The following is a 13,266-nucleotide window of genomic DNA, read 5'->3' as shown; positions in this document are numbered from 1 at the left end:
CTATGAGATTTAGGGCATCAACCCAACAGTCACGAGGCGATGCATGAAACTTTAGTTGGACCTAATGAGAGAGACCGAGGGACGTGCTATCACATGTCCCGTTCCCACTTACTATAAACACTCTCTCCATTCACCTTGATATTGACCTGCCCAAATGTCATCCTTTAAGGGGACATTCATAGTGCCTCTAAGCCGAGTGTAGATCTTATGGTGTGAATTTTCAGGGAGAAATGTGTAGAGGAAAACTGAAGTATCAAATTGACATTCACCTTGATAGTGGAGGATTAATGTAAATGAGATTTATATTAAGTATCATAGAATAGAAAAAGAGCTATGGTTTATATGTTTCATGAGATGAAATATTAAAACTATAGGTTATAAATATAGTATGATAAGTTGGTTATCATTTATATTTATAATAATATTAATTATTGGATAATTAAATCTTTTTCTCTAATAACCAATTGAGTGGGAGGTTATTGGTGGTTTCATGATAACCGTGAGATAAAAGGAAAATTGTTTTCCTAATTTTAGTTATGTTAGGTTTTATAAGCTTGAGATTTTTCTCTCTCAGAATCTTATGAAAGTTGTCAAGTAAATAGGATTTACTAAGCGACAACTTGGAGCAAGCTAACCAATCGTGTAGTGTTTTTAGGCGACAGACACGCAGCTAAGCGATGAACTAAATGACCGCTTAGCTGTTGTTAGATGACCGCTTAGCTTTTGCTAAACGATTGGGCATCAACCTATACGATAGGTTCAGTCTTCTTCCACTTGCTCAATCGTTTACACGATTATTGTTTCCTCCGTCTTTTGCCTTAAACCAAGTCCACACAGAGCCCACCCTCTGGATTCTCACACCGAGAATACCAAAGTAGCCTTCTTAGTGATGTCATATTCAACTCGATACCATTGAGGTTCTGTGGAGGCCGTTCATATTGTTGGGGTGTTTGTAACCGAGGCGATTGCTGAGTTCGAGTGTGCGGTGTTCGTGCTGTGTAGCGATCATGTTGGACGAGCATTCGAGGTTGCTGTATTCGAGTGTTCGTGATCAAGGAGCTTGGCGATGAGCCTACAAATGTGTGTAGCATTTCTCTTTGATTATTTGTAGTATCGTGCTATAATTTCTGTAATGATTTCATAATCGTATGTTTCTGTGTATGACTGTAATTGTAAAGTTCATATATGATTGTAATTTGGAATGATCTTTCCGCTGCTCATGGAAATCCTCATGTTCGATTTCCTTAAAAAACGATACTGACCCTTGAAGAACAAATTCTTTTTGATTCCTCTCCAGAGCAAGATCATCAACCGAGAAAGCTTTTCTGCTTCTCCCAAATTCAATAACACAACAATATCTTCTTGGACACCACCATAAGTGTCAAGAAAAGAATCCCAGAGAGTTGTGTGGGCTTATGTCTAATTTTGGTGAAAGGAGGAGTTTTCTTTTCTTAAGAGAAGAACACAAAGAAGTCACAGAGAGATGGAGAAAGATAAGGAAGAAAAGGATAAAATATTTATGTGATTCTATTATCACGTAATGAGAGAGGTTGAGGGAGTTATTCATCCCTTAATTTGAAAATAATTCCCCTTGGGAGTTTATTTTCAAAATTCAAAATTTTGAATTTTTTAATATATATTAACTAATTTTATATATATCAATATTAAACCATATGTTATATTACATATAGCATATAACCTATAGTTTATTATTTCTCATTATAACCTATAGTATCAATAAGAATCATATTCGATGAATCATATTCATATTAATTTTAACTTAAAGTTTTTATATGAATCACATTCATATAATCAATATTTGAATCATATTCAAATATTTATTTCTCTCATTAAAACTTTATATTATAATGCATCACATACATTGTATTAGTTATATCTTGTACAATTAATTCCCTTTAATTAACTTGAACCATTCAAATTAATCCAATATTAATTGGATTCTCATTAATCCTTATTAAGCTAACAAGATGACCTTATGGACCTACAGATTGAAGCTCTAATGATACGAGATTAGTTAATTAAACTTTTTAATTAGATTAATTAACCTTTATTAGTTGTCAGTCACTCCACTAAAAAATGACAGTTGTACTCTTCACACTATAGATATATTTCTGTGTCCATTGGATATAACCAATCAATAGTACGTTGACTCTTCAAAATTGCTCAAAAGTACAACTGGGTTAAAATTATCATTTTACCCCTGTAGTTATATCTAACTCCTTAAGTACCACTGATCTTTCTAATGAATAATTAGTCATAGTCCAACTATAACTAAACCTCTCTCGGGCCAAGAGAGGGTGTGACGCCACATTGTTCAAAACTTGAATTAACCCTTAAGGGAGCAATTTATCTACTATCCTGAATGAGTGAATTTCTATTTATGTAGTTGCCCAATTCCCCAATCAAAAGAATTCCCAAAATGGTAATATTGAGTTGACGAATCTGGCCATTCTCACTCATGCAGATCAAAGGACCGCCCAAATAGGCAAGAGTTCACAACTCACTCAAGATTAAGGTCAAGTCACCTATGATGATCCTGGTGAAATGTAAGTCTCTTCTAGCAAAAGTGTTATAAAGAGAGACTACTATTCATTTTGTGGTCTGGTCTTATACAAACTCATTGTATATGATACCTTTGCTTACATGTCTCCATATGAATTATCAGAATCAGATCATTTGTAACACTTTACAACGATTGTAACAATTACAAAGCGGGTCATATCCAGGGTGTTACCAGAATAAAGTACTCAACCTTATCCATCCACTACAGATCATTCAGGTTATTACTTAAACATTGTAGATATCATAGTTATCATGTAGTAGACAACTTGTTTCTTATTTTCAACCTACTTCCCTTCTCCCGAATGAATTAGACTCCCTTGTAATTGCAAGAAACGTACACAATGAGGAAGATCTCCATGAAACAAAGAATATCGTTGATACATTCCAAAGCTTTTGTTTCTGTTCGACGCAGTGTTGTTGAATTTTGTTTAAGAACTCGCAATTATGTCACTCATGTGCTGTTGAATAATTCCCCTTTGGAGGATGAAGTTTTTTTATTTTATTTTATTATTTATTTTTTTTTATTTGGCGTTCTAACTACCTTGAGTGGGTGACCTTGGCCTTAAATGAGGATTGGTGTATTTTTCTTCCGGTCTTTAATGCAGTATCAATTTTTATATATATAAGAATTTCCTTTTTTTTTTTTTGTTTTTTTTTTCTTTTAGTAGGTGTTGTATGTAAGTCTTTCTCTATGCATAGGTTGGGTGAGGCGTTCGAACAATTGATTTTTTTTTTTTTTTTGAGCTATTGGTTTACGAAGATGGCTTGATTTTTTTTTAAAAAAGGGAAAAATGAAGATAATAATGTCACGTTGGATATGCCACCAAAAGTAATTAACTTCTCCTTTCTCAAAAGACTGAACTTTGGGAGAATATATGCTTTCTATTTTTATTATCAATAATAATAATCATTAATTTTTTACCCTAAACTTTCACGTGAATATATATATTATATCAAAACTAATTACATACATTTTTGGTTTGTAGAATAATAAAATTGTAGAAGTCCCCTACCCGTTAATTTAGGTATTATAATTTCTGGGCTCCCCCAGATCGTGGGTTATTTTAATATTTGTTAGACGAAAAAATGGAAGTGTGGTAGTGGAAGAGGTCAGAGGCAAAACGGCAAATCTTTCTTTCAATTTTTTCATATTCTTTTGTTTTTGTAGTAACAATTAACAAAATAAGCAGCCTTTCCCCCTTTCCCCCTCTCTTCTTTCCTTTTCTCAACTGTCTTTCTCCATTTCTTCGATCAATTTCGCCTCTTCTTCTTCTTCTTCCTTCTTCCTTCTTCCTTCTTCTTCCATCTAGTACCTTCCATCATCCCACAAAGCCAACATTCAACATTCAACATTCCAAACCCCCAACCCCTTTTTCCTTTTCCCTTTTCTCTTTTCGTTTCTCTTTTTCTAGTAATGCCTTGTTTTGTTTCCCCTTTGATTTTCCATTGCAATCGCTGACTTGGGTCTTGATTTCCTACTGGATCTTCCTTTTCAATCTCGATTTCCTCGAACCAGCATTCTCTTTTGATTTTCCCTCGTTTTGACCGGATTTCGGTTTCATTTTATTTATTTATTTTTCTGGGCCGGGATTGATTCCACGGATTGTTGAGGCGTTATTGAAGTTTGCGATGTTGACCTTCAGAGTTTGGCTTTGAAGTAATATGGAAGTGGTTGTTACGCGCATTCAAAATGAATCTTTACATTGGTCGCGAAGCGTCAAAGGTAGGTTTTTCTTTTTCCTTAATTCATAATTTCTGAATTCTTCTGGCTTTATTTGTGCTTTTGAAATGATCTTTTCTTCTATTTCCTCCTTTCTTCCTTCTGGTGAGAAGGTATGGAAAAGATTCTGCGCAGAGATTAGTACGGAGATCAGCCTTCTTATCGAGAATTGGAAGTACCTTCTTGGTGGACTTATTTTTCAGGTATTTCTTTCAATCTCTATTTCTATGAACATTAAAGCATTTTTACTTTTTTTCCCCCCCTCCTTTAAAAAAATGTTGGTCGGCTTGTTTGTGGGCCCTTGCTCACTCATCTTCTTCCTAATGGAAAGATTATTCGTTAAGGTTAATTTTAAAAGAATTAGGAGGAAATCCCAGATCTTTTATATGTTTACGAATTTTTGAACAGGTTGCCTCTGTTTACCCACTCCCCTTTTAAATTCGAATTGATTTTGGTACTTTGATGAATCTACATGATTTGTTTCTTATGCAACCAAACATTTGGAACCGGTGAAGTTTGAACACGTAGTTTGTCCCATCTTTTAAAATTGAATAAAGTTTCCCATCTAATATTTGCATCCAGTAAATCCAAAGTAGAGGTGACGACTGATCTTTTATTATCTTTTGGAAATGGAACTTTTTTTAATGAATGGTTGAAGTATGTGGATGCCTTTAATACATAATTCTAGTTTTTTTTCCCCCCCCAATATAGAACCTCGAAAGTTTTATGATATTTGGCATCTTTAATTTTCTGTCTGGAGGTAAAATTATGCTTTCTCCATTGTCCAGAAATTTAGGAAATGTCCATTCAACCATGTTTGCAAGCTAACTGGTTTGGGCAGTTTCTTGGTTTTATCTTCTCCTTCTTATAACTTGAGAGCTACATGATTCTAGTTCTAGGAACTTTAATACCTCTGAGTCGTCTGAGACATGATTCTAAGTCTTCTATCCAAGTCTTTTGTCATTTTGTTTTCTCATATGCCTAAGCTTAATGTATAGCATTTTTCTTCTCATCAGTACATACATGGAGTTGCTGCTCGAGGAGTTCACTACATACATCGGCCAGGTCCAATTCTTCAGGATGTTGGTTTCTTCCTTCTCCCTGTCAGTATTGATCTTTCTCATCCTTACCTTTCTCATCTTTTATTTTCTTCCATTGTTGTTGTTGTTTAAGTATGTGAATTTTGGTATGTAGGAGTTAGGACAGGACAAAGCTTACCTCAGTGAGACTCTTTTCACATTCATATTTCTATCCTTTGTTGCGGTAAGTGGTATCTTGTTCTTGGTGGTGTTGTGTTTTGATTGTTATTCCATTTCTACCAACCACCCTGAATTTCTTGCATTGCACAATCTTTTTCTCATTGCTGTGCAATTGTGATGAATGTCCTAGGAAATTCAAATCTTTTACCAATGGAATCATGAATCAATTTTTCATTCAAAATACTCCCATTAGAAAGGAAATTCTGATTGATTGTTTTATTATCCCCCCCCAAAGATTCTGTTAATGATGGATGGCCCTTTTTTTGTTCATCTTTATTTAATACGATTTCTAGAACAATTTTGTTTACTGATCACTCTGAGCTACTGGTTTCATCAGAACATTCTTCTATTCTCTTAATGTTACCGAGGCACAGTTATGTCAAGCTCTTGAGGCTAGGCAAACCAATAATCCATCACTGTTGTACTTGATGGGCCTGTGTTAGCTGGTTTCCTGTTTGCAATTTTTTTTTTCCACCCATATGATATAATTGTGCATTAGCATGTGTTGCCAATTGCCATTTATGCTCTGATTGGATTTACTTCCTCCTTTTTCCTATCTTTGGAGTTTTAGGCGTACTAATGGATTTTTTATATAAAATAATTGCAGTGGTCTTTTCACCCTTTTATTCTCAAGAGCAAAAGGATCTATACAGTTCTCTTATGGTGCAGGGTTCTAGCATTTTTAGTCGTGAGTATGAGTATTCATTCATTTATCATATCGAATTTGTTACGTTGTGCAATTGCATTTTCTACTCTCATTAGCTCTCCGAGTTGGTTATCTTGCTTTAAAGACATTAGAACACTTTTTGCATCCCCTAATTCAACGACTGAATCTGTTCTCACCAGGGTTGTCAAATTCTTCGTATCTTAACATTCTATTCTACACAGCTGCCTGGTCCAAACTATCATTGTCGTGAGGTACATTTAAAAATAATAATAATGATTGTTGTATGCCATATGAGTTTGTTTCCGTAGTTAGTGTCGTACTACTTTTTTTCCCCTTCAGTTGATTATTTTCCTTTGTAAAAGAGGCATGATTCTTAAATCTTTTCTATAGATTTTTTTGCAGTAGTAATTTCGTTAATTGTCTTAGTGGTATAATTTACAAACACTGGATGCATTATGCAGGGTTCAAGACTTGCCACATTGCCTCCTCCGGATAATGCCTATGAAGTTCTATTGATGAATTGTAAGCATCTTCATAGTCTATTAGACACTTGCTTTATTAGTCAACAGTATTCATTCTCTTGTTTTGTGTTTTTCCTTTGAAGCTGGTTTCTTTACGAGTCTTAATTTGCTGGTTCAATGCAGTTAGTGGTGTATTATATGGTTGTGGTGATTTGATTTTTTCATCACACATGATCTTCACTCTTGTTTTTGTCCGAAGTTATCAGAAATATGGCACACAAAGGTATTATTTATCCATGGTTAATACATGTGTTGGCATGTGAATCTTGCATGCAGACCGATTAATTTTGTTCGTTACTACAGATTTATAAAGCAATTGGCATGGTTGCTTGCTGTGACTCAGAGTTTGTTGATTATAGCATCCCGCAAACATTACACCGTAGATGTTGTGGTTGCATGGTAAGACTGATGTGTTCTTGTTCAGATCTTTCCATGTCCAATACTTTTCTTTTTTTGTTTGATCACTAATACAAAAGTGGTTGTTTATCTGTAGGTATACTGTTAATTTGGTGGTCTTTTTCGTTGATAAGAAATTACCAGGTTAGTTTTTGTAATCATGGCTTTATTATTGTCCTGATTTGGCATCTTTAGAAAGTTTAATCTTATCTATTGGGCTTCCATTTTGCAGAGTTGCCTGATCGAACAAATGGGGTTGCACTATTACCATTGAGCACCAAAGAGAGAGATACCAAGACCCGAGATGAGAGTCACAAGCTCTTGAATGGGAACTCTGTAGACCCCACTGATAGGGTATGTGTGGTGAATAGTTCCTTTCCCTTTTGGAGTTGGGATTCTAAAATCGCTCGTCTTCATCTTACTCTATCCAATATGTTCTTTGTTCAGAGGCAGAGGACTCAAGTAAATGGCAAGATTCCCGAAGATGGGAACGCTGTCCATGTTAATACCACGATGAATGGGGCCTAGTAGCACAAACAACAGACCTGCTTGTGGAGGATTGTTTATTTCTTACAATGTAGACTAATGGCTTTCCTTGCGTGTGGTTGGCTCCTTTTCCCAAGACTGGTAATTTGTTATATATCCTATTTTATTGGGAAATGCAGTATTTAGATTTACTTTCTTACCATCCCATTCCTTTGTTTTATTTTTTTCTCTGAAATTTGCCATTTGGATTTGGCAATTAATTTAGGCAGGAAGTTAAGAGGATTGCATCTTCTTCTCTTCTTTTAGATGGATCAAGTAATTAACGTCATCTAACCTAGTTCATTGGTTTAGATCATTTTGAATTTCACTTCCTTAGTTTTCTGTAAAAATTTTAATGACCATGAAGTCGTCAAAATCGACACCATTTATAGATTACTGAAAGTTTTATGTTTTTCAAATTTTGATCGTTGACTTTTGTGACATGCGAGGAGGGTTGTGGAAGACTTATTATAAATATTTTTTAAAGGTAGAAGGAGAGCTCAGCAAGCTATCTCTCTGCTTTGAAATGGAAATATGATGTGATATGTACGCATATGGGAAGCACATGGCATTGCCTTATGCAATGGGTATGACCATATTCATAAAACAAATCCCTGGTCAACTATGCAATTGTATCTCAATCCTGTTGGTTTAGCTCTCATTGATCATTCATTTTCTTGCAATTCTATTAGATTCTCATTTGAATTAACTTTAGTCTCACATTAATTTTAATAGCCTCAGCTTAAGTAAGATTTTTTGCAACTTGGGAGAGGGAGAGAGACTTAACGAGTCGCTTGATGATAATCGTGATCTCTAATAAAAGAGATGAAAGATAAGATCTCCTTTGCAGTGTTATTTCCTTTTTTTTTTTTTAACAATTTCCATCATTATATTCAAGTATTTCCTTTCTGTTATTATTGGTACTCCTTTTCTGTAATCCTTTTAAGCCTGTCTGTGTACAAAGAGGCCTGCAAAAGTCACTTTCAATGATATATTTCTAATAAAAGACTGTTGATTGAAAATGTACATGATTACACAAATGATGAAAAAATGTCCATCTCTGCTAAATAGTTAAGATGAGATTTCTCCCTTACTATCCATATTCATACCTCCCATTCGTCTATTAAAATTTTGAATATTCTTCCATGAGATAACAGTCATACCGAAAGAAAAGTTGTAAAATTTTAGGGCAAGATTGTGTATTTGAAGAAGACAAATCTTAATACTAAGAGAACATTTGGGATAAGGACTATCTTATTTGTAGTTTTCAATTAATTATATTTGACACTATTTTAAAACTCTCATTTACTACAATATTTATTGTTTTATATTCATCATTTGTTTATCTTTTATTATAGTATTTACTATTTCCTTATCAAACTAAAATAGTTTACACTTCAAACACATTATTATAATTCAAACTAAAATAATTTACATCTCAAACACAAATTATTATAATTCAACTAACTATAATAACTAACTTCTCTCCAAATGTTCCCTAAGTCTATTTCACCACAAAATTTAATGTCACAATAAATCTGAGTGAAAGAAAAATCTCAGTCACACCCCTCTTTATGAAGGAATATTTACTCCACATAATTGAAAGAGGAAGGACAAGTCTAGATCGGATTTCATCAAAATCGAGGTCTCCCAAGTTTTGAAATTTCTACAATAGTTTTCGAAAATAGTGGATATGATGGTAGTTGGAAAGAAACATCTCTTTCTTTGAACGAGAACAGTGTTAACAAGAAAGGAGTCGCAAATAAAGCCACTTTAGTTTGTACAGATTCGTAGCTATCGAAGTTAATAAAAGGGCAGCCCTTCACGCCACAGTTTGATGAGTTTTCCTGACAGAATTTTGTTTGCATTTGACAACAGATAGGTCCCATCCCATACACGCCTCGTCTTCCCCAAGACGGCGACACATGTTCCTGGTTTGGTCCACAAGGAAAATGCCTGTTCTTCATTTAATGAAATCAAAGAAATACCCCTTTAATTCCAAGCTTTACAAAATATGAGAGCTGGAGAAAGCACAGAGCTTGTTGATGGGTTTCTACTACACATTCTCATAATCAACGCTCAACAGCCAAATACTTTAACAAGATATCATTCCAGATAAACCATATTGAAAACGCATAATAATAGTAAGAAAAATGAGAGATGATGCTCGTTGGAAAACTCAGAATCATCAAGGATGTTCTCGACTGAACCACATTTCTCTAGAACTTGGAATTGAATGGAAGTGCAGTGGAAAAAAAAAGAACTTTTGTGGGGAATGTTGGGATAGGTACATGTGTATAGGATGATAATCTATATGAAGTTATGGACACTCTGTAGGCAATTCTCTGGAGGGTCTTTTGCAGCTGCAAATTCTGCAAGTTCCTTAATCGGATTTCCCCCCGTCTTCGATACTACTTACTTCTAGGCAATATGTTTACGAGGGCACATTGAAGTGAAACAGCCAAGATATAACAAAAGCAAAGACCATGCAAGCAAGTAGAAAATTCAGAAACCGATGCCCACGCCAGAAGCTTTGGCTGTCTGATGAAGGAATTGATGCAGCAACTGTAGTTGTCGAGGAGGCGTTGTTGGATTCATTAGATTGCTCTGTTAACTCAACCTCGTTTGGTCCGAGAATATTCCGTGCAATGGAATGGCAAATCTCACATGTCCTGATAATAAGATTCAAGAAGATTAGGAATAATTATTAAAGTAGCCAAAGGAACAAATATGCAAATGCCCTGGTCCATTTTTAAGTATCAACCAGAAATTAAAGAATTGTCACACAAAAATCACATGGTGTAAATCTATCATGTGATACAGCGCAATCCACTGTCACCAATTAATAAGACATTTGATTGAAATCCACAATAAATAGTTGATTAATGATGGCTATGATCACCAATGTTCAGAATCTCTGTCCAGTAACAATACGCAGGAACCTTTTTCTGAGTGAAGTCAAATCATTTATCAATGGAATTCAGAGACAAGTGCAAGAACATATCGTCTGTTCGTTTCTCAGTGATTAAACAATAACCCTTCTGAAATGTGAACTGACATATTCTATTCATTATTGATATTGGAAAAGTAATTTTAACATCATAGGAAATATTGATCATCTTGGTTCCACAGATAGCATAACCCTTGTCCATATTTTGACAGCCTTGAAACTCTTCATGGACATCTTTTCTTTTGAGTATATATGACAACAGATATACGAGATTCAACAAACTCCACAACATTATTTTCCCTGGAGTGTTAAAAGCATTGTGGAATAGTGAACTTTCTAAAGCAGCTCAGTACAGTGAACTCTAAAGTAGTGACTTGGATCGAGCCAAGCTAATTGGAACAAAAACTATTGTAATTGTAAGGAATGTTAGATCAAGGGCATGAATCAGATCTATGAGAAATAAATTCATTAGAAGTCTACTGAAACAAAGTTCCATGTTCAATATGTCTAATAATGGAGAACCAACAGCTGGTTGACACAAGATGGACTGCCATTTGGACATGTTAGTTCATGAGAAGGAGCTGAGAGAGCAAATTGTGCGACTAAAAATATTGGGAAAACTGCAAGTTGGCATATAATACAGGAAACTAGAGATCTTAAAGTGATCTGTTGAGTGATCAATATAACTTTTTCCCACTTCAACTGAATTATGGTTCAGAATAGCAATGGAGTAGTATCAACTTTACAGAGTGGAGGTGTAGAGAGAAAAAGAGAGAGATTCCTAAGCCATCAGAAAAGGGCCAAGGAAGAAGGAATAATCAGTGTAACTTGCTTGGAGATACATAAATGCTCTTTCTTATGCTTTACTCTTATTTCTTGTTGTACGTCTAGTCTAAAGCTTTTCCTCTAAGTAAGCATCCTTAAGTCCGCAACATTCAAACTCATTACACTAAGGAATTTACCCTAAAGCTAAAAAATGGTAAGGTTTTAAGGTCTTAAATACATCTCCCCCTGATTTAAATTTGTGAATAGTCCAACCCCATGAGGATTAACACAGAAGATGCTCATGTACTAGAACAGACCAACGTAGAGCAGCAACAAAATAATCTGAAAATATGAACTCAAAGAACTATCAAGCATAACATAACATAGAATGAGTGACAAGTATGGTCAGAATCCGAGGGAGAAAGAAACATCAAAAGTTGCTAAATGGAAAAAAATGGATTAGACTTACTTATTTCCTTTGATTTTGAACCAGGTTTCAGCACAATGCTTGTGAGCAGCAGCCAAATCATCCTTGCATGAACAACCCAATTCGATTGGGATTCCAGATTCTTGGCTATTACTCTCCAAACCCAAATGACAAATCCTACAATCTCTCTCTACTTTAGCTGAATGCACCTTAATTTCAGTAATCCCATTTTCATTTTCAACCTCCACCGAACGATCCGAAACCGACGAAACTCGCCGAGAATCCGAAACAACCCCAACCTCCGGCTGAGAAACGAAAGCAAACCTATACTCATCGTAAGAGCCACCGTTGGTCGAAAAAAACTGAGAATAACACGAACCCTCGTCGGCGTCAGAGAAATAGACGCTACAATCGGCGCTCAAGTCACTACCGCTGACAGACCGCCGATGATTCCCCTGTTCCAAATCAATGTCGGACTGGGAAACTTCCTGCGGCCCCATTTTCTTAACCCACAAGCTAAAACTCTTTCACAACCACTTCCACCACAGACCAAGCACATATCAGAGAACCAACCAACGACGGCTCCAATTAATTTCTCCGAACTTTGGCATTTAAAGAAGTGGGTTATTGGATTCGGTAACACCCCTTCAACTCCATTAATTAAAGTTTGCAATATAGAATTGAAGAGGAAGTTATAATAGAACTCATGGTTCTGTTAAAAACAAGAGGATTTGGTAAAGAATAAAACAATGGTCCGACAGACAGAGGTCTGTGCTAATGTTGGAGGGCTTGAACGGAAGTGAGGACTGTAAAGATGAACAGAAACGTGCAATGGTCACCAGAGAATTCAGAGGAAATTACTGGGAAGAAAAAGAAAGAAGTGGGGTGGTGGGGGGGACACAAATTACAAAACAAAAATTGAAAAAAAAAATTGAAAATTGAAAAAGAGAAAAAGAAAAAGAAAAAGGTTCTGGAAGATCTGTTAGCTACAATACACAAGAATCTATGTTCTCAGTTGATTCCATACGTTTGATGACATTCTATGTAATGCAAAATGCCCTTTCACTTTCATCAAACATCTTGTTGATGGAAATAGATCACCAAGTGACGCTTACCAATGTCTTTAAGTTTGTCGCTAACATTGAATACTCACCTAACCATTCGATTACGGTAACTGACATGTATTAGCTCTTATAAGATCGACGGTTGAATTCTCATTTTTATTTTTATTTTATTTATTTATTTTGTGAACAAGTTTTAATCATTAAAGTTGAGAAAAATGGATAACTTAATCAGGAAGCTGCAAGTTCGATGTGGAAAGTAAAAAAGCCTGTGTGTTATTATTTATTCATATTTAATTTTGTAACCCAACCCGAAGACAAAGGCGAAGGCAAAGGCAAAGGCAAAGCCAAAGCCAAAGGCAATTCTTCTCTGCTTTGCGGCCTTACCAAAA

At 35.3% G+C, this 13,266-nt stretch overlaps 2 protein-coding genes across 6 annotated transcripts; one reads left to right on the top strand and one right to left on the bottom strand.

Annotated features, from left to right (window-relative positions):
* The first annotated feature begins 3,554 nt into the window (after nt 1-3,554).
* LOC120090970 (phosphatidylinositol:ceramide inositolphosphotransferase 1-like) lies at nt 3,555-8,592 on the top strand. 5 transcript variants are annotated; one of them, XR_016524602.1, is made up of 14 exons: nt 3,555-4,306; nt 4,417-4,506; nt 5,320-5,406; nt 5,498-5,566; nt 6,170-6,250; nt 6,409-6,480; nt 6,691-6,751; nt 6,874-6,973; nt 7,054-7,149; nt 7,244-7,290; nt 7,379-7,500; nt 7,594-7,773; nt 8,163-8,258; nt 8,407-8,592. XR_016524602.1 is itself a non-coding variant. In XM_039048711.2 (12 exons), exons 1-12 carry the CDS (start codon nt 4,274-4,276, stop codon nt 7,672-7,674), a joined length of 939 nt encoding a protein of 312 aa, XP_038904639.1. In that variant the 5' UTR covers nt 3,555-4,273; the 3' UTR covers nt 7,675-8,090. The 5 variants fall into 5 exon arrangements, 1 of the variants encoding a protein (XP_038904639.1); XR_016524601.1 differs by having other exon boundaries at nt 8,159-8,258; XR_016524600.1 differs by having other exon boundaries at nt 8,163-8,421.
* Nucleotides 8,593-9,606: 1,014 nt separating this feature from the next.
* Nucleotides 9,607-13,017, bottom strand: LOC120090971 (uncharacterized). Its single transcript, XM_039048712.2, has 2 exons — nt 11,856-13,017; nt 9,607-10,343 (listed from the first exon to the last, which is right to left on the bottom strand). The coding sequence occupies exons 1-2, from the start codon at nt 12,311-12,313 to the stop codon at nt 10,106-10,108; spliced, it is 696 nt and encodes a 231-aa protein (XP_038904640.1). The 5' UTR covers nt 12,314-13,017; the 3' UTR covers nt 9,607-10,105.
* Nucleotides 13,018-13,266: the final 249 nt, after the last annotated feature.

The sequence above is a fragment of the Benincasa hispida genome, chromosome 11 (genome assembly GCF_027475165.1).
Source record: "Benincasa hispida cultivar pf3 chromosome 11, pf3_genome.v1.1, whole genome shotgun sequence".
In the NCBI taxonomy this organism is placed as follows: domain Eukaryota; kingdom Viridiplantae; phylum Streptophyta; class Magnoliopsida; order Cucurbitales; family Cucurbitaceae; genus Benincasa; species Benincasa hispida.
The sequence above is the reverse complement of the archived record's forward strand: the minus strand, read 5'-3'. Positions and strand labels throughout refer to the sequence as shown.